Source organism: Chrysemys picta, chromosome 22 (genome assembly GCF_011386835.1).
Source record: "Chrysemys picta bellii isolate R12L10 chromosome 22, ASM1138683v2, whole genome shotgun sequence".
NCBI classification, from domain to species: Eukaryota; Metazoa; Chordata; order Testudines; family Emydidae; genus Chrysemys; species Chrysemys picta.
Genome location: NC_088812.1, coordinates 15,143,298 through 15,167,514, shown reverse-complemented (window position 1 = coordinate 15,167,514; position 24,217 = coordinate 15,143,298). Strand labels below are relative to the sequence as shown.

General features: G+C 44.9%; 1 protein-coding gene across 5 annotated transcripts in view; it reads right to left on the bottom strand.

Moving 5' to 3' along the window:
- The window catches only part of SLC4A8 (solute carrier family 4 member 8), a 109,492-nt gene that overhangs the window by 15,923 nt on the left and 69,352 nt on the right, over positions 1-24,217 (bottom strand). For all 5 annotated transcript variants that reach the window (XM_065576239.1, XM_065576240.1, XM_065576238.1 and 2 more), the window contains 12 exons: positions 23,317-23,452; positions 22,116-22,276; positions 18,826-19,014; positions 17,573-17,664; positions 16,036-16,193; positions 15,246-15,333; positions 13,992-14,138; positions 11,204-11,295; positions 9,165-9,339; positions 7,495-7,628; positions 6,161-6,406; positions 3,163-3,268 (listed from right to left, as the gene is read on the bottom strand). In XM_065576239.1, coding sequence (XP_065432311.1) covers positions 3,163-3,268; positions 6,161-6,406; positions 7,495-7,628; positions 9,165-9,339; positions 11,204-11,295; positions 13,992-14,138; positions 15,246-15,333; positions 16,036-16,193; positions 17,573-17,664; positions 18,826-19,014; positions 22,116-22,276; positions 23,317-23,452 — 1,724 coding nt within the window. The remainder of the gene's footprint in view (positions 1-3,162; positions 3,269-6,160; positions 6,407-7,494; positions 7,629-9,164; positions 9,340-11,203; positions 11,296-13,991; positions 14,139-15,245; positions 15,334-16,035; positions 16,194-17,572; positions 17,665-18,825; positions 19,015-22,115; positions 22,277-23,316; positions 23,453-24,217) is intronic.

Below are 24,217 nucleotides of genomic sequence, written 5' to 3'. Positions count from 1 at the left end.
TGTGTTGCAGTGGTTCGACCATTGGCCTGCTAAACCCAGGGTTGTGAGTTCAATCCTTGAGGAGACCACTTAGGGATCTGGGGCAAAAATCAGTATGTGGTCCTGCTAGTGAAGGCAGGGGCTGGACTGGATGACCTTCCAGCTCTATGAGAGAGGTATATCTCCATATATATTATTGCAAGTCTTGTGATTTTTTTGCTCATGGTTTTTAAGCCTAACTCATGATTTCAGGGGGCTGGGCTCACGATTGCTCACCATTTGGGGTTGGCTGTACGGGCACTATCCCTCCTGATACATTGTGCCTGCCCAGGGCAGTCATGCTCTTCAGATTCACTTGCTCAGCCAGGGCTCCTCCCGCCTCCTCTCCCAGCTCTGACCTGGCTCACAGAGTCAAATCCTCAGAGGTGCGGGCTTAGACATTCCTAGTAAAATGCATTTAAACTGGCAGCTACCAATGGAGATGCCTGCTCGCTGCACAGTGACCGTCGAAGCATGGGGTGATGTGACGGGGCAGCCCCGCCCCGCACTGGCCCCAGCGACGTCAGACCAGTAGCTCTGACAGAGGAAGTCCCGCCCTGTTTGTACTGGGCATGCTCCAGATGCTCACTGAGTATAAAAGGAGGGAACTCAGCTCAGTTGGGGCTGGTGGCCGCAGGGGAAGGATCTAACTGGGAAGCTCCTGCAGAGGACCAGCCGATGCTCTTGAAGCTGCCAGGAACAGAGGCTTCTACAGGCCGGCACGAACCCCTACGGTGGGAGGAACCAGAGGAGGCGACGGATCCGGAGACTCACGGAGAACCCTGGGATCCGTGGGAGACCCCAACTCCCCAGCCGGTAGGGAGCGACCCGGGGGAGGTGACGGACTGGTACCTTGACCCCGGTAAGCCTCAGCGTGTTTCGGTAGGACCCCCTCGCTGAGCCGGTAGTAAGGTCCTACGGCCCTGCAACCAGGGGCGCTTACGTGGACTCTGGCCACTAGGCCGTGCTGCCCTGCAACCAGGGGCGCTTACGTGGACTTTGGCCATTAGGCCGTGCTGCCCTGCGACAAGGGTTGATCCTATGGACTCTGGCCACTAGGCCATGCTGCCCTGTAAGGAGGGGTGTGGACCTCACAGGTGAGTTAGGGTGCATTAAGGAGGGAATAGGCGGCAGGTTTAAAACAAACAAAAGGAAGTATTGCTTTACACAATGCACAGTCAACCTGTGCAACTCGCTGCCAGGGGATGTTGTGAAGGCCAAAAGTATAACGGGGCTAAAAACAGAATTAGATAATTAGATAAATTCATGAAGGATAGGTCCATCAATGGCTATTAGCCAAGATAGTCAGGGATGCAATCCCTAGCCTTTGACTGCCAGAATCTGGGACTGGACAATAAATATGACTCACTTGATGATTGCCTGTTCTGGTCATTCCCTCTGGGGCACCTGGCATTGGCCACTGTCGGAAGCCGGGATACAGGGCTAGAGGGTCCATTGCTCTCACCCAGCATGGCCATTCTTACGAATAGAGAACAAAACCCAACGTAACGCTGAACTGTAAATCAACAGCACATCCGCCGTGAGTGCTGCTTTCATCTCGAGAGACCGCACAGAAAAAGGAAGAGTTCAGGGAAGGCGAGAGAGGGATGGAAAGGAGGGTTAACTCAATGATAATGGTGGAAAGAGAGGTAAGTTCTCATGGAAAAACCCACAGGAAGTGATCGGGAGATTTTGGGAAAAGACCTCTTTATGTTCCACACAGGGTCCCCGATTCCTTTAAAGGACTTAAGCACACACCTAGCTTTAAGCAGTTCCCCAACTCACATGCTTAAAGTTAGGCACATGCTTAAGCACATTACTGAATCAGAGTCCTGGGCTTGGAGAAATTAGGCCCCAAATCAGGAAAACAGTTGTACACATTCTTAACTTTAAGCATGCGCTTATGTCCCATTGACTTCAACGAGACATAAGTGTGGACTTAGAGACGAGCACAGGATTGCTTTCCTGAACAGAGATGCTTTCCTAAACCAGGGGCATAGGCAGGCTGCATTTACTACTTAGGTCTTTGCACCTCCCTGGGCCAAGAGAATGCTGGTCCCAAGCATTTAAACTAGAGCTGGTAAGGAAATTTTTGACAAAGTGTTTTTCCATCAGAAAATGCCAACTCGTCAAAACTGTAATTTTTGGTAGGAAGAGGTGAGTTTTGGCAACATTTTCACAGAACCTGGATGGGATGTCTGGGGAGTGACCTCTGAATAGCCAATAGACTAGGGCACTCAGCTGAGTGATAGACAGAGCAAGGACTTGAACTTGTGCCTCCCACATGCTAGGTAAGCATCCTAACTACCAGGCTAGAGTCAGTCTCCCTCTGCCTCATTATTTGCTGGTGGAATGTTTTATTTATACAAAAAGAAGAACAGGAGTACTTGTGGCACCTTAGAGACTAACAAATTTATTAGAGCATAAGCTTTCGTGGACTACAGCCCACTTCTTCGGATGCATATTTATTTATACAAAGTGCAGCAGCCCCAACAGGAGAGATTCTGACAATATATTCCAGCTGTTATGACCCTCCCCTGGAGACCCAGGTTCAAGTCTCTCCTCCATATCAGATAGAACAGGGCTCCCCATAGGCCAGGTGAGTGCTCTAATCACCAAGCTATTCGGGGCAGGCCTTAGACTCTCTCTCTCTCTCTCTCTCTCTCTCTCGTATTCACAGGAAACGGTGAAAGGTTTCCGTTTCATTGCACATTGCGGTGAAAACAAATGCTGAAACTTTGACATTTTTTGCAAAACAGAATTCCTGTTTTCCAGCCAGCCCTAATTTTAGACTCTCAAGAATCTGAACTGCATTATTTCTATTACAGTAGTTCTAGGACAGTTGGAGGCCTGGGATAACTTAGGGGCCTTAGGTAACAATTAGCAGCATGAAAAGGCAGAGCTAACATTAGCAGGAGTGTGACATGATGGTTATTTGGACCATGATGCCCTTCCGCTCCATTTTGATCTATATAGGGTGACCACACTGCAAGTGTGAAAAATCCAGACAGAGGGTGAGGGGTAATAGGCACCTATAGAAGGCAAAGCCCCAAATATCAGGATTGCCCCTATAAAATCTGGACATCTGGTCACCCAAGATCTGTAATATACCACAGCTAAGAGCACAGGGGCCCATGCACTTACACTGACAGTGAGGTTCGCCCACTCCATCGCAGAAGGGACAATCTTCTTGTCGCTCCAGAACTGTAGGGTTTGATTGCTGGGATTGTCAGGAGCGGCACACTTACAGCTAAGAGCAAAGAAAACATATTAGGGTTAAAGTACCAAAAGAGGGGAACTCCTCAGCGATAACAGAACCTCGTTGTGCAATAATTATACTTAGCTTTTCATTTGGGGGAGGATATGCTGTATTCTTCAGGATTAAGCACAAAAACAAAAAGGTTTAAGAGCAAAACTGAGCTCAGCCCGAGTTACAGAGGCACACCCAGCACCTCTAAAGCGAAATATGTACTGTTATCCACACTGTGCAGATGGGGAAACTGAGGCAGAGAGCGGGGCAGGGACTTGTTCAAGGGCTCCTGAATGCAGGTGTCCTGACTCCCTGCCCAGTGCCCGAACCACTAGATCATTAAAATGCTCTCAAAGTACATAGCAAAATGCCAGTGGTTTCTAGGTACTGGTGGATTCCCTGTTCAAAAGTTCCCAAATCTTTGTGGCACATCTCTGCGCCTTACCACTGAACAGTCACACATTATGTTAGCTGGAGTTCAAGAAGTCCCTGCATTAAGACCCGATTCAGCAAAGCACTTAAGCGTGTGCTTAAATTCAACTCCTGACACGTCTATGGCCTTCACCATCATATCTGAGCATCCTACAATCATGGTGGATTTGATCCTCCCAACTCCCCTGCGGACAGAAAAGAATTCTTACAGGCACATTAAGTGATTTGCCCAGGGCCACACAGAAAGCCTGATGCAGAGGGCTTGTCGACAGCTATTCCAGAAAAAGGCAGGATGTGTCTTCAAAGCAGAATAGCTATTCCTGAATAACACCATGTGTGGACACTTGTTCTGGATTTTTCTTAATCCACTTCCGAAGTGGATTCTGGAATAAGAATGTCCACACAGGGAGCTATTCAGGAGTAGCTGGCAACTGAAGTTGGGTCTCATGAACCCCAGCCCATTGTTCTATCCACTAGATCCTAATTTTTACTAAACAATAATAAGTCACCAGGACCAGATGGGATTCACCCAGGAGTTCTGAAGGAACTCAAATGTGAAATTGCAGAACTACTAACTGTCGTTTGTAACCTATCATTTAAATCAGCTTCTGTACCAAATGACTGGAGGATAGCTAATGTGACGCAAATTTTTAAAAAGGGCTCCAGAGGTGACCCTGGCAATTACAGGTCAATAAGCCTGACTGCAGTACCGGGCAAACTGGTTGAAACTATAGTAAAGAACAAAATTGTCAGACACATAGATGAACATAATTTGTTGGGGAATAGTCAACATGGTTTTTCAAAGGGAAATCATGCCTCGCCAATCTACTAGAATTCTTTGAGTGGGTCAATAAGCATGTGGACAAGGGGGATCCAGTGGATATAGTGCATTTAGATTTTCAGAAAGCCTTTAACAAGGTCCCTCACCAAAGGGTCTTAAGCAAAGTAAGCAGTCATGGGATAAAAGGGAAGGTCCTCTCATGGACTGGTAATTGGTTAAAAGATAGGAAACAAAGGGTAGGAATAAATGGTCAGTTTTCAGAATAGAGAGAGGTAAACAGTGGTGTTCCCCAGGGTCTGTACTGGGCCCAGTCCTATTTAACATATTCATAAATGATCTGGAGAAAGGGGTAAACAGTGAGGTGGCAAAATTTGCAGATGATATAAAAGTACTCAAGATAGTTAAGTCCCAGGCAGACTGCGAAGAACTACAAAAGGATCTCTCAAAACTGGGTGACTGGGCAACAAAATAGCAGATGAAATTCAGTGCTGATAAATGCAAAGTAATGCACATTGGAAAACATAATCCCAACTATACATATAAAATGATGGGGTCTAAATTAGCTGTTACCACTCAAGAAAGAGATCTTGGAGTCATTGTGGATAGTTCTCTGAAATCATCCACTCAATGTGCAGCAGCAGTCAAAAAAGCGAACAGAATGTTGGGAATCATTAAGAAAGGGATAAATAATAAGACAAAAAATATCATATTGCCTCTATATAAATCCGTGGTATGCCCACATCTTGAATACTGCGTGCAGATGTGGTCGCCGCATCTCAAAAAAGATATATTGGAATTGGAAAATGTTCAGAAAGGGGCAAAAAAAATGATTAGGGGTATGGAACAGCTTCCATATGAGGAGAGATTAATAAGACTGGGACTTTTCAGCTTGGAAAAGAGACGACTAAGGGGGGATATGATAGAGGTCTATAAAATCATAACTGGTGTGGAGAAAGTAAATAAGGAAGTGCTATTTACTCCTTATCATAACACAAGAACTAGGGGTCACCAAATGAAATTAATAGGCAGCAGGTTTAAAACAAACAAAAGGAAGCATTTTTTCACACAACGCAGAGTCAACCTGTGGAACTCCTTGCCAGAGGATGTTGTGAAGGCCTAGACTATAACAGGGTTCAAAAAAGAACTAGATAAATTCATGGAGGATAGGTCCATCAATAGCTATTAGCCAGGATGGGCAGGGATGGTGTCCCTAGCCTCTGTTTGCCAGAAACTGGGAATGGGCGACAGGGAATGGATCACTTGATGATTACCTGTTCTGTTCGTTCCCTCTGGGGCACCTGGCATTGGCCGCTGATACTGGGCTAGATGGACCTTTGGTCTGACCCAGTATGGCCATTGTTATGGTTCTTATCCATGGACCAGTGCCGGTCCTCGAGATTTCCCTGACAGAACTTAGGAAGGCAACAAGCTGGTCCCTGTTATCAAAAAGGCTGAGAAACACTGCGCTAGATCATCTTCCTCTAAGCACGTGTTTAAACCCATTCTTATTCAGCAAGGTGCTGCAGTCCTGCTGAGGTCAAAGGGAATTAAACATGTGCTTAAGTGCTTTGCTAAACAGGGATGGGCTTAGGCGCATACTTTGCTGAATCAGCATCTTACTGTCCTGTTTGAGAGTAGCTTTAGAAAAGAAAAGAAAAAAAAAACCAAGACGAACTCACTAGTAGAAGGTAAGGTGGTCGAGTTGGCTGTGCATGTGGATGGGGTAGGTCACCCCTAGCTTAATCAGTTTCTCTAGCGCTTCGTAGATGAAAATGATACAGATCAGAGAAGCAAATGCTTCTTCAGTAAAGCGAGTGATGTAGCATACTAGGGAGCTGGAGTCTGTTGCCACAAGGACGATGCACAGGAAAGCAGTCCACAGTCCAATGCTGGTTCTCAGGGAAAGGTAGGAGAGTGAGTAGTCTCTGCAAAAAGGAGCCAGGGACAAGCGCCAAAGGTCAGAATAAGCAAACACGTGCACAGTTTTCAGTGAACGGCACAGGAAATTGGGAAGTATTTTATTCATGCATTAAGACACTTATGAAGACCAATTAAGTGCATCACTGCTCTCCAGGCAAACTACCACCAATCAAGGGTGTAGACCAGGCAGAGAAGAGCTCAAATCTATTATTATTATTATTATTAATCAACCTAGCAGTGGCCCAATTAAGCCAGGCACTGTACACTTCTATATTAAAATTTCAGTCCTTGCCCTGAAGAGCTCACCGTCTTCAAACACACACATGCATAACATTAAGAATGTATAATCCTTAAATTCGATGGGACTAGCTACTATGGCTGGTAGGAAATTTTCCATCCAAAAAAACAACAATTTCTATTGATAGTTTCTCTAGAAAATTTTTTTTTTTTGGATGGAAAAATTCCTACCAGCCATAGTAACTAGTCCCATTGAATTTAAGGATTATACATTCGGATTTCCAATTAATTATTTTTTTAATGAAAGTGTCTGCTTTCTGCAGAAAAACTAAATGCTTGGAAAGCAAAATATGTCAGCCAAAAATGAAATATTTCACTTTGTGGACAAAGTTTTTCAGTATTCAAATTTCTACTCAAAAATCAATATTCTCTATGGGGGGGGGACCACTTTTTCCATCAGCTCTATTAGATATATGCTTAAAGTTAAGCATGTGCATAAGTGTTTCCAGGATCCAGACCTAAAAGACAGGACATAAGTGGAAGAGACAAGCATTTGGGGATGGGGGGCTAGGAACTTGAGAATGTGCGTAACTTTAAGCATATGAGCAACACATTCATGGCTCATGAAAGTCCGTGTATTGTTCACTGTTCCAATTTTTATTAAATCTATTCACACTATTCCAGTCTTACACCATCACTCGTGAAAGCAGCAATGTTTTATTTCCAAGGAGGAAATAAAACTGCATCTTACATTTGCGTTTTTTTTTTTAAATACACATTTTCCCTGCTATTCTTTTAATCTGCCACCTGGCCACATGCATCAATTCTGTACATTCTAAAGAGCACACGGCCTTACTTGCAGAACTTGAACAAAATCTTTTCAAACACCAGCACCGGTCCAGTGCTTCCTAAGATAGTGAGGGGTTGTCCAGCGAACAGAGAGTACACAACTCCAGTCATCGAGGCACCAAATAAGGATTCTATTGCGCTCTGAAGTTAAAAACAAACAAGCAAGCAACAGATAAATGTTCCTCCATCTTTAAGTTTTATACACATTGGGTCTGAATCTCATTTAGGTGGGCGTAAACTATATTCACACCATTTTAAGCTGAGTCTACACTGCCAGAGCGTTGTACAGGACCTTAATGGAGAATTCATGCGATTATTTTCAAAAGAGACTAACACCCGGCCAGATTTTTAATGGGAATCTGGCACCCAAATCCCTTAGTTGGTTTGAAAATCCCAATTTGCGTCTCTTTGCTTGCATTTTACATGACTAAACAGCAATAAGCATATGGGTGTAGTACTAAGAGACTTCAGTCAGTGACCAAGGAGATCCTTCACAATCCTATATTCCTTTTGATGGAACTAAATACGCTGCCTCAGTTTTCCCATCTGTACAATGGAGATAATGAGAACGCCCTCTTTTGTAAAGCACTTTGAGAGCTACTGATGAAAAGTGCCAGATAAGAGCTAGGGATGAGTATTGTTTATGGATTGCAATGTATTGGATTTAGTGAGTAAAATCTGCAAATGCCTCTTCCTTCCTTAAGATTTTATACCATTCTGGGGGTTCTGGACTCCAGCTCACGACTGCAAAATGCTGCCATATAAAAGAACACATGCACAGTGCTGAATGAAAGTGGCGTGGGCTCATGGCACACTCTTGCCAACCTTTACATAAATACACAACCTGTGGGGGTGTGGGGAGATAGTCACACTGGCAAAGACAAGCTGAGGAGTTGTACGGTCTAACGCAGCGCAATGGGAAACCAAATTACTAGAGACTTTGGACTTGTGCTCACAGCGGCTAGTCCCTGCTGCCCCTCCTATTGCAACAGCTACACTCGATTTTTAGCACACTAGCTCAATTGGAGCTAGCACGGATATACCTCCTCCAGCTAGAATCTACACCTCCAGCTCCAGATAAGTGTAGATGTACCCTGAGAGTTTTACACAGACACCCATCACCTTCTATCTATGCCTCCCATCCTACCTACGGCAGGATCTTAATTTTAAATAGCAATCACTCCGCCAGGTTAGTGTTATTCACCTATCCAAACGGAGCGGGCTGCCCCGTGGAATAACAGCTTTGAAAATGTAACCTTGAAAGCTACGCTTTGTTAGCCTGCTCGAAGCATAAGCAGCACATGCCATGGAATGCCATGGGGCAGAGGCTTTGTGGGTGTGAATTAATATAGATCCACGAAATCAGTCAGTGTTGCCAACTCTCATGAGTTTATCACGAGCCTCATGATATTTGGTGGGGTTTCTTAAAGCACCAGCTCCCGGAGTCAAGTGATTATGCCAGAATCTCAGCTTTCATTTAAACAAAAATTAAATTCCTAGACTGCCTGGTTGTGGAGAAAACCTGCCCCCTAAAGGCTCAACTAGTAGAAGGCAAATCAATAGAACTCAAAACATATTAGCAGCAGGGAAATGCAATGCCGATTGCTCTTGGTGTTCTCTGATGTAGCTTGTTCTCCTGGGAATCATACATTATACATTAGAAAAAAATATTCTTACTATTTGTCCATCGGTCGCTTCTCCAAGCAGCCCCCCAAAGGTAATCACGGGGGACATGCAGGCACAGTATAGAAAGAGGAAAGACGCCAAGCACTGCAAGCTCAGAGCGTCCCTGAAGTCACTCCAGAACCAAGGAGCTTTTCGTTTCACATCCATGATCAAACCACCAAAGAGCCTGCAAAAAAGAAAAGAAAATGATATTTTTTCCCCCTATTGGAGACAACAATGGCAGATTTTCTTTTTTAAACAAGAGACAAGCAATGCTGTCTTGTAAATTCTCTGTGTTGCAATCCACCCTACACCTTGCTCTGACACTATTCATAATGAAATGATGCCTCGCTCCAATGCTTTCCATGAGATCTTAAAGTGCTTTACACAGGAGGAAGTGTCAGTAACCTCATTTAAAGATGGGGAAACTGAGGCACAGAGCGGGGAACTGACTTGCCCGAAGTCACCCAATACGCCAATAATAATGAGGAGTTCCAGTGTTGTTCAAATAATTGTTTTCACCCCACAGCGAGAGAAATCGGGATACAACAACGCCCCTGGTTGTGATTAAACCTAGGATCCCTACATCTTAAAGCATAAGCTGCTACTGCTTGACCTAAAGAACCAGCCGTTAGCATGGAAAGATAGATAGGTACGATAGCCTGGTGGATAAGCCACTAGTCTAGGGGGAAAGAACCGCACTCGATCCCCAGCTCAGCCAGAAAACATCCTGCGTGACGGTGGATAAGTCACCTACGGTATCCTGCATTTCATTTCCCCATCTGGAATATGGCGACAGTCCTTCTCTGCCTAGCAGAGATGCTGGGAAGATAAAACCCATTAGTCATTGGGATATACTCAGATACTACACTAAAGGGGGTCATATAAGCACGGAAGCCCAGGGACAGTTGCAGGACCTCTCTACCTGGTCTAGCCACTAGAGGGAAACAAAGAGCCACATGAGGCTAATGCGAGTTGCCCCTAAGTTTTGCTCCTCCTTCCCCCGTGGAAAATTTTGACAAAAAAATGATTTTTCCCCCTTTTTTGATTAAAAAAATTCTGAGAAAAATCTCAGCTTTCCTGTGAAATATTGAAATCCTAAGTATTTTTATTTTAAAAGTGCCTCATGGGCGTTGTAGTTCAGCTACGTTATGTTCTCATTCTCCTATAGAGGCCCGGCACTCTCGCAGACCTGCATCTCCCATGCTACACCACCACCCCGAAGTGGTATGATGCAGCCACTCCCCTCAAAAGGGGGAGAAAGTGGTGCATCATGGGAGATGAAGTCCAGCCAGAAAGCTCCAGCCAGAAAGGAGATGGCAGCATAAGCCACCCAAACTACAACTCCCACGAGGCACCATCTTGAAAGGAAATATTTTGGTTTTCAGGTACAATATTTAGGTTTTCAATTTGGTGCCAAAAAGTCAAAGTTTTCCCTTAAGAAAACCTTCCCATTTTCCAACCAGCTCTATTGTCGAGGCTTATATTCTTCCTTTAGTCATTAAAATGCACCCTGGTGGTATCTGGGTTAAGGCTCTTTGTCCAAATGTTCCTACCTACAGCTATGCGAGATACGGTGCATTACTGGTCATAAACCACGTTGCTTGTGGGACAAGCATTGACCCACATCGATACATTTCCCCCCCCCCATAAGCCCATTTACGAAACAAAATATTTTCATTTTTCAATTGAAAAGGACTTTTTGTTTAGAAATGTCCTTTACTTTTATTTTTAAGACATTCACACGTGTGAAAAAAATTGCTTCAACTTAAACAAAACACTTCATTCAACCCAAAATTAATGTTCTAGACTTTTCAATTTGCCAAAAAAAAAAAATTGTGCCAACTTGAAACCTTTTTAGCCCTGACTTTAAAAAAAAATTATTATTTATTTGTATTCTCTTAGCATGTCAGACCCCCTGTTGCGCAAGGTGCTGTACAAACACAACAAAAAGACAGGTGACAGCCAACCAAAAAAAAATCCATTATTCGCAAAGCTCTAGGGTGAACTTTAAGGAGAGGCAGATGAATGTTAAATCTTGCCGCACTAACCTTCCCGTTCGTTCAAGTTCGGGTCCACTGTGCTGTTCTGGCTCAGTATGGCAAGCCGTGCCATTAGGGACACCTGGCATCTTCCTCTTGTCCTGTTAAAACAGAAACACAAGAGCGAGATCTTCATGGTGTTCGCCTCTAGATCCCAGGCATCTGATTGTAAGACACTCTTCCGTGCTTAGTGGAGTGTGCAGGAACTGGGTCGTATTCCCTAGGTACATGTATATACTGCTGCTCTGGTAGGTTCTGGTGGCTTCTGCCATAACAGAAAGGCCCACTAGAGAGCTACCAAACTATTTAAAGGGGTACTACCCAATTCCTATACACTACACTAAGGCCTTGGTCTTACAAACACTGATGCATGCAGTTAATTTTATGCTGTCAATGGCGCTACACACACAAGTAAAGTGATACTCATGCGTAAGCAGTGGCGGATTAGTCATAGGCCCAGGGACCCCAGCCAATCGGGGGACCCCGGAAAAATGGGTACCCCCCATGCCCCGACCCCGCTCCCGCCACCCGCCCGGCACTCCTATGGGGAGCGGGGTTGGGGCGTGGTGGCTTGCCCCGCTCTGCCCGCCCAGCGCTCCTGCCAGGGAGCTGGGGAAGCCCCTGCGTCCTGATCCCGCTCCCCAGCAGGAGTGCTGGGTGGGCAGGGGAAGCCCCCACATCCCGACCCTATTTCTTCGGCAGGAGAAGCTCTCCTGCTGACATACCGCTGTGCGCACAAGCGGTTATGTCAGTGTAACTTACGTCGCTCAGGGGAGTAGCTTATTCACACTGTTTCTTTCACATTCCATTTTACCCAGGGTGATCAGCCGTCCTGATATTAGGGGCTTTGTCTGTGCCCTGGTCTATGCTGGGGGGTGGGGAGAGGGGGATCGATCTAAGTTATGCAACTTCAGCTATGTGAATAAAGTAGCTGAAGTCAACGTACTTAGATTGACTTATTATGGTGTCTTCACTGCAATGAGTCGACTGCCGCTGCTCCCCCATCAACTCTGCTTGCGCCTCTCACAGTGCTGGAGTACAGGAGTCGACGGGACAGGGCTCGGGGGCTGATTTATAATCAATCCCCGCTGGATCGATCGCTGCCCGCCGATCCGGCAGGTAGTGTAGACATACCCTTAGATATGCAACTAAACCTTCATTCCCCAAAAATAAAAGTTGGGAAAAAGTCCCAATTTTTTGCACTTGTTATCTGGTCACCCTAATTGTATCCAGGGCAGCATTAGGACCTTGCCAATCACATCTCTACATTGAAACATCCAGCCTCATTAAGAAACTCTGCTGCAATTACTTACTGGTTTCTGTTCTTTTCTTCTGACTTGCATACAGTGCTCTGCCATCAGTTGCACAACCAGATACAGAATTAAACAGCCCCAAACTCCCGCTGCACAAATGAACCCCTACCTGACTTTGTACTAACAGATACACTTTGCACCAGGAATAAAAGATGAACACAACCAGTTTATTTTGGACTGGTTTTTAGATCCAGAGCTGAGGGTCTCTCATACAGAACAGTGTTCCACCAGCCCCTCTCTTTGGAATCCAGCCTGGCCGTTTCTGCTATCTAAGTACTTATACGGCCAACATTACTGTAGTAGAGACAGTTCATGGTGTCCGACACCATCAGGGGGTCGAGAGACATGTATACGGAACACATCCCAGGACACCGTCAAAACCACATTGAGTAATCAAGACCGCCGACCAGGGAAATAACCCACTTCCTTCCCTGACAAACCAAGGGATGCACCCCACCCATGTACTTATCCGCTACACCGATACTGACTTGGACTCTTTATACATTCCATGGGTGGCGTACCCGAGCCCACTTATCCACTGACACTCTAAAAACTCCCGCACCCCAATCTGGGTCTATGCTGGTTATGTGAAATGTATGTATCTCTTCATCCTTGTAACCGATCCCTGTAATCCCTCACAACTCAAGCCTGACCCCAGATGTACAGTACCTTCCCTCTTAACTTCTGTATATTTAATTTCAAACATTAACTTTAATAAAATTTTTAAATCTGCATGTCTCGCAATCTTTCATGTATTTATCCTCACAACCCCTCTGTGAGCTAATGAAGTGCTCTGATCAGGGCTTGGTGTTTGTCACGGAGGTCACAGGAAGTCACAGAATTCTGCAGCAGCCAGCGTGGCTGACCCCAGGGCTGCCCAAGCAGCTGGCCCCAGGGACCACCCGAGCAACAGCCGATGCAGCTGGCCCTGGAGACCGCCTGAGCAACGGTCCCGGGGCGGCCGGAGCAGCGGCTGGTCCCCTGGGGGGCTCCCCCCATGGTGGTGACCAGAGCAGCCGCTGGCTACCCCCTGGCCGCACGCCCCCGGGGACTCCCCTGTGCAGCTGGTGCCATGGGCCCCCAGGGCTCTCCTCGCAGCAGCTGGTGCTGTGTGCTTCCCCCTGGCAGCGACGCCCCCAAGATTTAATCAGGGGTATTTATGGTATAAGTCATGGACAGGTCACAGGCTGTGATTGTTTGTTTCTCGTCCATGACTTTTACTAAAAATACCCATGATTAAGTCGTAGCCTTAGCTATGATCCCCATTTTAGAGACGGGGAAACTGAGGCAGAGAGGGGGGAAGTGACTTGCCCCAAGCGTGGGTGACAGTTGCAGAGCCATGAACAAAACCCAGGTCCCATCCTGTGCTCTGTCCAGTATGACACGCTGCTTCACAGGGGTCTCATTTGTACAGTTCCTGCTCATACATCCCCATCAGCCATTCTAGTCTCTCTCTCATTCTGGAAGTGAAAAATATTACCTACCTGGGAAGGTACATTTTTTGGTGGTTCAATTCTAATCGATGGATCCCATTCTCCAGGAGGCAATACCGTCACCTGATCCAGGAATTCATCAATACCAGCTACAAGGTCACCACGGTCTTTGGCTTTATAAGCAACGTCATGGAAAATCTACAAATGAGAGAGTAAGGTTTAGGCATGCTTAGTTTAGGAAGGGGAAACTGAGGCACAGAAAGCTGGCGTGGCCTGCCTTTGGGGGGTTAGACTAGATGACCCTTGCAGTCCCTTCTAACCCTATGATTCCATGTTGCACAGCAGGTCAGAGACAGAGCAGGGAACTAAAAACAGTTCTCCTGAATCCCAGTCAAGTGCTTTATCCACTAGATTGCACTGCTTTGCTTGAGTAATAACAAAAAGATAATAATAATGGGCCAGACTGTCAAGTGCTAGTTGACTAGAGCTGGTCAGAGAATGAGGTTTATTCCCAGAGAAAATTTCAAGAGCTCAGTGAAAAAAAAAAATTTTGATTCTGAAATGCCACCGATTTGCCTCATGGGAATTGTAGTGTGGTTACCTCATGCTCCCATTGTCCTGTAAAAGCCAGGTTCTCTGGTCAGACTACATCTCCCATGATACACCATGGCCTCCCCTCTTGGACAGTCACTGGCCGTGGTGCATCATGGGAGGTGTAGTCTGCCTGGGGAACCCAGCACATAGAGGAGAATGGGAGCCTGAGGTGCTTGAACTACAAGTCCCATGAGGCATTGCAGTGGCATTTCAGAGTCAAAATATTTCAGAATTTGGCTGTTATATTTCAACTTTTAACTAAAATATTTCCACTTTCAGACATTCAGTTTTTCAACGAAATCTCAGAATTTTCCAAAAAACACACTGTTTGTAAAACATTTTGTTTCGTTGAATTACACTCAACCTTCCATCAAAAAACTGTTTCAATGGAAAATGTTCAGACAGCCTATTTGTCACCCACAATCAGGGCCATTATGCAGAGTTGTTGAAAAGCCGGATGCTTATTTTGATGCCTAAATGAGGGCTGAGCTATTTTGCAAATGTGGATTTTGGCTGCTGCTGGGGAAGAGAACAAACTTCCCTAGTGTTACACACCCATCCTGATCTCATTCTTCATCTTATCCGTCTGGAAACAGACAGTACAACATGCCCTTAAATCCTGGGCTGAAAGACAGAATGATTTAGAAGAGGGCAGAAAACAAGGAAACGCAAAGGAGAAGAGCTGAAATTGTCACTTGTGCCATACCGTACCTCATCTGTCATGAGGGTGGCCATTGACCTGCCAATCTCATGGTACTGATGTGCTTTCCCTTCTGGTCCCAACAAGATAAATAAGAACCTGGACACAGAAAACAGAAAAAAAAATGCCTTTATTAAATGGTGGTAAAGAGCAAAAAGAAACCGCCTGAAGTTTCCAAAGGGATCCGCACAATAAATCAACTTCAATGGGAATTAGCACACAATGCTCATGGACTTGCAATGGGAGTTAGGGCTGGTCTACCCTAGGGGGGGATCGATCTAAGATACGCAACTTCAGCTACGCTATTCACGTAGCTGAAGTCGAAGTATCTTAGTTCGATTTACCTGTCCGTCCTCACGGCGGCAAGTCGACTGCCGCGGCTCCCCTGTCGACTCCGCTTACTCCTCCTGCTGAGGTGGGCTATGGGCATCGATTCGGGGATTGATTTATCGCGTCTAGATGAGACGCGATAAATCAATCCCCGATAGATCGATTACTACCCGCCAATCCGGCGGGTAGTGTAGACATGGCCTTAGGCACATTAATGCCTCTGAAAAGCTCTCCCTCTAAGTGTATTGCTTCTGTAAAAACTTTACTTCACCCACTGGGTGGAGTTCATTCGGAACCCGTACCCGTGCACTAAGCTAATAAAAGGCATAAGAGTAAAGCTGGCCTGAGTGTACTGGGACTTTCCATAGAATTTTTTTTATCTGATTTGAATATATATACATAATTTAATTTAATTTTTTAAATATTTTTAAATTTAAAAAAAAAAGGTAAAGTGTTTTTTAACATCCTTACCTCGTTGGGATCGGGACTTCCGTCATGCCTGAGAGAAGGACGGCTGGCGTCAGACGCACAAACGCCACCACGGGACGAAGGAGGAAATCCAACTCTCCCACTAGAACGTTGGAAGCTTCTGCTCCGGTAGGAATTTTCTTCATGAAATGAAGCTCCGCCTAGTGATGAAGAAATAATTTTCAGACAATTAGGAGTCACTCCTCCAGATCAACAACTGCACCTTCGAGGCTTGCTCTCTACACAGGTGTTATATCGGTTTAATTATTCTGGTTGGAGGGGGTGCTTTTCTACTGAAATTGTTAAATCGATACAACCGTAGCGCGGATGCAGTTGTACTGTTATAAAGGTGCCTTAGGACTTGTTTCCATGGGAAAGTTTTTTCTGTATAATCTAAGGAGAAGAGATGAGCTAATATTTGATATTATGTTCGGGGTGAGGAGGGGAGGCAAACCAAAAAAATCTGAAACAAAATTCAGTTCAGTTCCAATCAAAAACTAAACTTTTTTATATTTTTTTAATGAAACGAAGAAAAAAATTATTTCGGTCAAAGAAAACTTTTTGGTTGATCTGAAACTAATGGTTTCATTTCATTTTGGGTCAACCAAAAATGTTTTGTTCAACCCACAATGAAAGTCTTTGGGGGTACTTTTGTTTTGGGACATTTGGGGGTATTTTGACTTTTTTGAAAAAAAATTTTGTTTCTGTTGAAACTATTTGCCAAATTCAACTCAAATTTGTGAAGAGCGTCACCACCTGGAAAAATGGCAAATTTACTATTTTTCAAAAAACCTTCACCTGGCTCTAACGAGTGAATTTAAATCTATATAGTTATTCCAGTATAACCTCCCATGTGGAATAAGCATCACACGTCAATGGTTGATCTCAGTGGACAAATGGTTAAGGCAATATGGCCCAACCCAATGGCCAAACCAAGTTGTAAGAACTCATGAACAGATTTTCAAGTTCTCAGAACCCACAATTAAGATCTGATTTTCAAAATAACTCAGCTCCCATTTAGGCATCTAAATAAGGATGTCTGTCAAAGCACTGAGCACTAGACCTGTGCAAATAATTAATTTTTTGGTTTGCTGGCCAAACCAGAAAAAATGGGGAGCAAATAATTGTTTCGGGTCACCTGAAATATTTTGTTCAACCTGAAAGAAACTTTTTGTTTCATTTTTTGGAACTGAGGTAAAATTCAAAAGGAAAAGTTGTTTCCAATCAAAATGAATCAGTCAGAAAATGTCAAAACCAATTTTTTTTCCACCATTTTTTCCCCAACTGAAACATTTCAGCAAATTCAATACAAATACACAAAAGGTTTCAGACAACCCAAATCTGTATTTTTTTAGCCAAAAAAAGTTTTGACTAAAAAATGTCACCAATCTCTACTTCGCCCCCATTATGAAATTTATGACCAGTTTTTTCAAGCGGGCTCCTCACCCAGTATGCTGAGCTCTCGAAACATCTGGCCCCATCAAATTATGCACATTGCTTGTATTTACCTTGACTGACCCAGCCACACGTAGCATCTCACCTTGCTTAAATCCATAGGACTAGTGTCGTGGGTCACTCCGTTTTTAACTTCTAGACTGGTAGTGCCAGGTTGAGGAGACGGTGTGTGCATTGCTAAAAGAAAAAGATAACAGAAAGCCAAAGGAAGCATGTTTCCTCTGTACCATTTGTGGCAAACACACACAGTTGCAGGACAGTAGTTAGTACTATGTGATGTACTGACCAGCATTGTATTTGCATGAATGCTAAGTAATCACACACTGCTCCCATTAGCTAAAAGGACACTAGAGCAAACATATTAATAGCTTTTGAGCTGCCCAAGACCAGCTCCTTCTCCCAAGGTCCCGTAATGAAAAACCAAAATAACTAAAGACCAATAAAGAAAATAAAACCCTTATAGAAACTTCCTCCCAATTTCCCTGAGTCCCATTACAAGAAGTCTTATTTTGGGGCGTCTTGATAAGTGATAGCTTCATGCGTTTTACAGAATCACCTCTTATTTCTAATACATGTTAAAGGCTATAGTTTCACTGCAGGAAAAGATGTATTTTTTACAAGACCTGGGTAGTTTTGACGTCAGTGTAGCTATTTGAGGTTAGCTGTATACCCCTCACCTAAAGTGCATCGTCTCCACTAAGATTTTACATTGATACTTATCAAAGGGGTAGCCCTGTTAGTCTGTATCCACAAAAACAACAAGGAGTCCAGTGGCACCGTAAAGACTAACATAAGCTTTTCGTGGGTTGCATCTGAAGAAGTGGGTTTTTTACCCATCAGTGCTTATGCCCAAATAAATCTGTTAGTCTTTACTGATACTTATGACACAGCGATCAGCATTGCATGAACACCAAGGAGTCAAAACTACTATGCAATGCTTGAAATTGAAACAGAGCATTTTGTTTGACCTGAAATAAGGTGGGTTTCTTTTTTTACTTTTTTGCTTTGCAAAAATTGCAAAATATTTCATTTTGCAGTAGGGTGACCAGATGTCCCGATTTTATAGGGACAGTCCGGATTTTTGGGTCTTTTTCTTATATAGGCTCGTCTTACCCCCCACCCCCATCCCGATTTTTCACATTTGCCGTCTGGTCACCCTATTTTGCAGTCAACCTACAATGATTTTTTTAATCATGATGTAAAAAACCAACGCCGTTTTTTTCCAGTGAAGTCATAGATAACTCCGCTGGGACTTGTGCTCCTAGGTGATTTAGGCCTTTTGGAAAATCCCACCTCAAAGGGTCAGGCTGTCTGAAGGCGCGACCCAGAAATCCTCACCCGTTTTGTCCAATAAGTGTAGATCTGACTGCTTCTTGCTGACGTCAGTGAAAGAGCGGACAATCGGAAGGAGGTTGTTCCTCTTCTTCTCGTTCTGGTGGTGATGCTTTTTTAAGAGGGCATCCCGGATACTCTCTCTCATTCTTTCATCAAACTCACTGCTTGGTTCTTGCTGATCCAGGATCATATCTGTGGGGGGGAGGGGAAGCAATTCTCTAGCTTGCAAAAAGTGCAGATTGTGTCCCTGATGAATGTCCATGTACTAAATGTACAAGCCAATAGGAAGGGTGATTAGGGCGCTATTCTAGGACTGAATTTGTGTACCTGCTCTGTCACACACTTGCTGTGTGACCTTGGGCAAGTCTCCCTATGCCTCAGTTACACCTGTAAAATGGGCTAATAGCATTACTCTACCTCCCAGGGGGAGTTCTGAGGATAAATGCATTAAGGAATGGGAGGTGCTCAGAAAACAGCAGTATATGTACCGTAGACAGAACTAAACATGCCCTCAAACTATTCTTATTTAGCTCTGTGCTTAGAAAGACTTCATGGCCACAGCAATCACTGAATTACACTTCCACAATGTCCCCATATGATGGGGAGGTAGTGGAATCTCTTTCCTTAGAGATTTTTAAGGTCAGGCTTGACAAAGCCCTGGCTGGGATGATTTAGTTGGGAATTGGTCCTGCTTTGAGCAGGGGGTTGGACCAGATACCTCCTGAGGTCCCTTCCATCCCTGATATTCTATGATTCTATGAAGGACTATCCCCATTTCACACATGGGGAAAACGGAGGTACCACACAGATTAAGTGCCCCCTTCAAGCCCTTGCCTGAGCTGAGAATTAAACCTTTCCCCTTTGTTTCCTGGTGAAGATTCCCAAGATCATCCTTCCCCCCTGCAAACCACCCCCTCGTGTTCGTATTGCAGTCGTGCTGACAGTGGGCTACATGCTTTCCAAACACCGAGGAAGAGAGAGGGTGAGACTGTAACTTCGGTGGAGCCCGGACTCACTCCAAGAATCACTGCAGCCCCAGACAGCCAGCAAACAGCGGTGGGACAAAACCTGTGATCGTCTCAACCCACGATGAGCCGGGAATAAGCACGCCTCATAGGAGAGCGTTTCTACTGCCAGACGGAAGAGCCAACCAATGCCGACGCGATCTTATTTAGGGAGACATTGTAGCATTGTTAATACGTCTTTGGGTATGCCAGCGCAGCTGCTGGGAATGTATTTCCCAGCATGGATAGACAGACACACGCTGGTTCTGCTCGAGTTAGCGTGCTAAAAGTAGCAGCGTGGCCATGGTGGCACGCGCAGTGACTCTGGCTAGCCGTCTGAGTACATACCCAGGGGATAGGGCTTTTACTCAGACAGCTAACTCAAGCAGAGCTAGCACACGTCTGTCCAACCATGCAGAGAAGCACACTCCCAGCCACTGTGTACACATATCCTTTGTCTTTCAACGAAGGCAGGGATTTTTCTGTGCTAAAAAGTCCCTGCGAAACGATTATTCACTGCTTAACTAATGCAGTTATTATTCCCCATCCTCAGTAATGCAGTTTTCTTTCCTGATTGCATTGCTCTACACATTTAACCAAATTATAACCAGTCTATAACTGGTTTCCCTGAGATTTCTTGGATAATTGACTGTAACTGGCAGTGCTCGGGGAGGAATGTGCTAAGAACGGATCTGACATCACCAGACCTTGGAAGAGTTTGAATGGAGACCTGCCAATCAAAAATAATTTCTACAAAGCTGCTTCCTCAATTACCCTCAATTATCTCCTCAACAGAAATGTATTACTTGGCCATCTGCCAAAGGAACCCTGGCTTTGAAAGTTAGGTCTTGTCTACATATTGCAAAATAAAGTAGGGACTGAATATAAAGTGCAATAGCTATTCTATGTGGACACGCCTATTCCACAGTAAGGTTTTATCTACATGGGGAGTTATTCCAAACTGACTATTCTGATTTATTCTGAATCGTCTCAATCCACTTTGGAAATGGATTAAGGTAATGCGGAATTAGGATTGGTCCACATATGAAAACCAATCCAAAATAAGATTGGGGCATGAATTTAAAGAGGATTAACTATTCCTATTATCTTCATGTGTGGATGCTCTTACCCCAGAGTAAGAATGCAATATTCTGAATTATTTATAATGTACTTATCTTAATCCAAACTATTTGGATTAAACTAATAAAAGGGTCCACTCATGGCATCAATCAGGAATAGTTATTACACTTTAAATGTATACCTTACTTTATTCCGGATTAATTTTCATGTGTACGCAAATGCTAAGAGTGCCTTTTTGCAGTTTAGCTTAATCCATTTTCAAAGAGGATTAAATTAAACCAGATACAAGCACCCTTGGTGTGGAATAAAAGTGTCCACATGGGGAGTTAGAATAGCTAGCCTGCAATAGCTATTCTGGACTGTTTTCCTATGTAGATAAGCCCTTAAAGAACTTGCATAGTTCACACAGATTCCCACGTCTTAAAACGTTTTTTGCCGCCCCAAGCACAGCAGGCAGGCAGCTTTCGGCAGCGCACCTGCGGGCGGTCCACTGGTCACGTGGATTCGGCGGCGCGCCTGCGGGAGGTCTGCCGGTCCCGCAGCTTCGGCGTACCCGCCGCCGAATTGCCACCAAAGACACAGGACCGGGACCTCCCGCAGGCATACTGCCGAAAGCCGCCTGCCTGCCGCCCTCACAGCGACTGGCAGGCTGCCCGCCGCGGCTTGCCGCCCCAGGCACACGCTTGCTGCGCTGGTTCCTGGAGCTGCCCCTGCTTAAAACAGAATAAACTTAGGTTAATTATTTATAACAAATAGTTTATTCAATGAATTTTACCTCTTTTTCTGACCCCAAATGGTCCAGACATACACTTCTAGTACAACAATAGCATGTTAACCTATTAGACTCATTTCTGTTATCTGAAGTTATTCTCCAGATTATTTCTCTGAATAATTGTAGGTCTGTAAAACATGAGAGAATTTGATATTTGAAAGGTGCACTCTTTTGATTGTCACATGGTCTGTTTCTGGACCTTGATTAGATGAATGTAATCAGGATTTCAGGGTGGAAAAATCATGATTCCAAATCTAAAGTTCGGTTTCTGTGCATATTCTAATATATTTGCTTAACATTTGCTGACATCCCTACCGAGGATTTTGCAGGAACAAACATGGTGCAAAGAGAATTTATTTCATTCAAAAACGTACAAGGATATTCCCTGAAGCTTTTTTCTCTGACAAGACGCAGCTGATCGCTCAGTAGAGCAGTACCTGCAATTTCCTCGATGCTGTTGGCGCACATATCCAGAAGGACAGTCCCGTTCATGATGCAACTCCTCAGCTCAAAGAGGCTGTGTAATGAAAGTGTCGCTACATAGGGTTTGCTCCAGCGTTCTCCTCCGTCCTCCACGTCCTCTTCGAACTTCAGCCACCTGGAAGCACGGCAAACCAAATACCAATAAATACCGGCAGCGACCAGTTCCCGTGAAAAGACTCTTAAGCAGGTGTGGCAGAGATACAGAGCTGTGTATGAAATCTATCCCATAGACAACTCAGTTAACGGTTCAAAGCTGGAGAAGGGAAGACGATCAAGTGCACGTTTTGTTTTTTTAAGCAGCTGACGCAAAAATTTTCACCAGCTCTAAGCATGTGCTGAAGGCTCTATTTTATATTTATTTTACATAGGGCACATCAGCTGCTGGGATTGGACGACAGGGGATGGGTCACTTGATGGTTGCCCTGTTCTGTTCATTTACTTTGACGCATCAGGCATTAGCCACTGTCAGATGAAAGGATACTGGGCTAGATGGAGCATTGTTCTGATCTAGTCTGGCCGTTCTCATCTTCTTAGTATAGTGCACAAACGCCTCAATCTTTAAAGCATTTGTCCTCGCAACATCCATGCCTTTCTATCTTATATGGTGCCCATTATCCTAGTACATAAGCATCTCTCAGTCTTTAATGTATTTAGCCTCCCAAGCCCCTGTGATGCAGTGCATCGGAACCGTCCCCATTTTACAGATGGGAAACTGAGGCAGAAAGAGACTAAGTGACTTGCCCAAGGTCACACAGCAAGCCTGTCTCGGAGCAGGGATATGAACCCGGGTCTCCCATGTGCCCGGGCTAACACACTGATCACTGGACCATCCTGCCTCCCCACGTCTGTATATCAACATGCCTCCCTTTGATTCTTCCACATGCTGTTATTACATAGGAGGTGCATGAAAAAGCAGAGGTGCTGTGCTATATACAAGGGATCTGCATCATATCTTCCTCCCCCACCTCTTTACCAAGTCCCACTCTGGAAGTGACAGACTATGAAAGCCCCGTCTAGCAGCAGCATCTCTTCTTCCAGCAGGTGGTATCATTGGGCAGCACCTCAAGGAAATGGTCCCAAAAACACAGCCTGATGGGAGGTCATGAAAACACGTTCAGTTTCATTGAGCCGGTGGGGTATATAGATTTGTGTCACCTGGCCGTTTCCTTCCATTCGGCATCTTCTCCTTCTTTCACACAGATTTCATCCAGCTCGGTGAACAAATCATGGGGAACGTGCTCCTCGTCCTCCTCCATACCAAGGATAAACTGAACTCGCTGAGACGGGGTGTCTAATTAACAAACAGTTAAAGAGGCATCTGCTGTGACCAGGTTACGCCATTAAAGAAATGCCACATTTAAGAGGAAGAGGTTGCTCATGGTTATATGTATCGAATAGAAACATCACGCCAAAGATGCTTGGTTTCAAACCAACCCACATGTCAGAAGCCAAATATAAAATTCATAGGCACCGACTCTGTGGGTGCTCCATGGCTGGAGCACCCACAGAAAAAAAAATAGTGGGTGCTCAGGACCCATCGGTGGCCCAGCCAATCAGCTCCCCCCTCCAGCCCGCTGCGGATCAGCTATTCAGCGGTGCGCAGGAGGCACTGGGGGGGAGAAGGGGTCGGGCGAGGCGCTTGGGGGAGGGGGTGGAACGGGGTGGGAAAGGGCAGGGTCGGCCCTTGGGGGACTGGGTGGAGTGGGGGCAGGGCCTGGGGCAGAGCGTGAGTCAAGCACCCCCTGGGAAATTAGAAAGTCAGCGCCTGTGATAAAATTTGTATTAGATTTGTAAAAAATTGAATTATTTGGAACTTGAGCTCTTTGGGGCAGAGATTCTTGTTCTATGTTTGTACAGCACTAGCACAACAGGGTTCTAGCTCACGACTGGAACGTCCAGACGCTACCGGCATAGCAAAATAATTAATAATAATAATAAAAGGAGAAGAAGTAGAAGGAAAAATTCAAAACATTTGATTTACAGGCGTTTTAAATAAATGGAGGTGCTGAGCAAGTACAAATCTGGGACAAAGATACTATCACATCTCCAAAAAGAG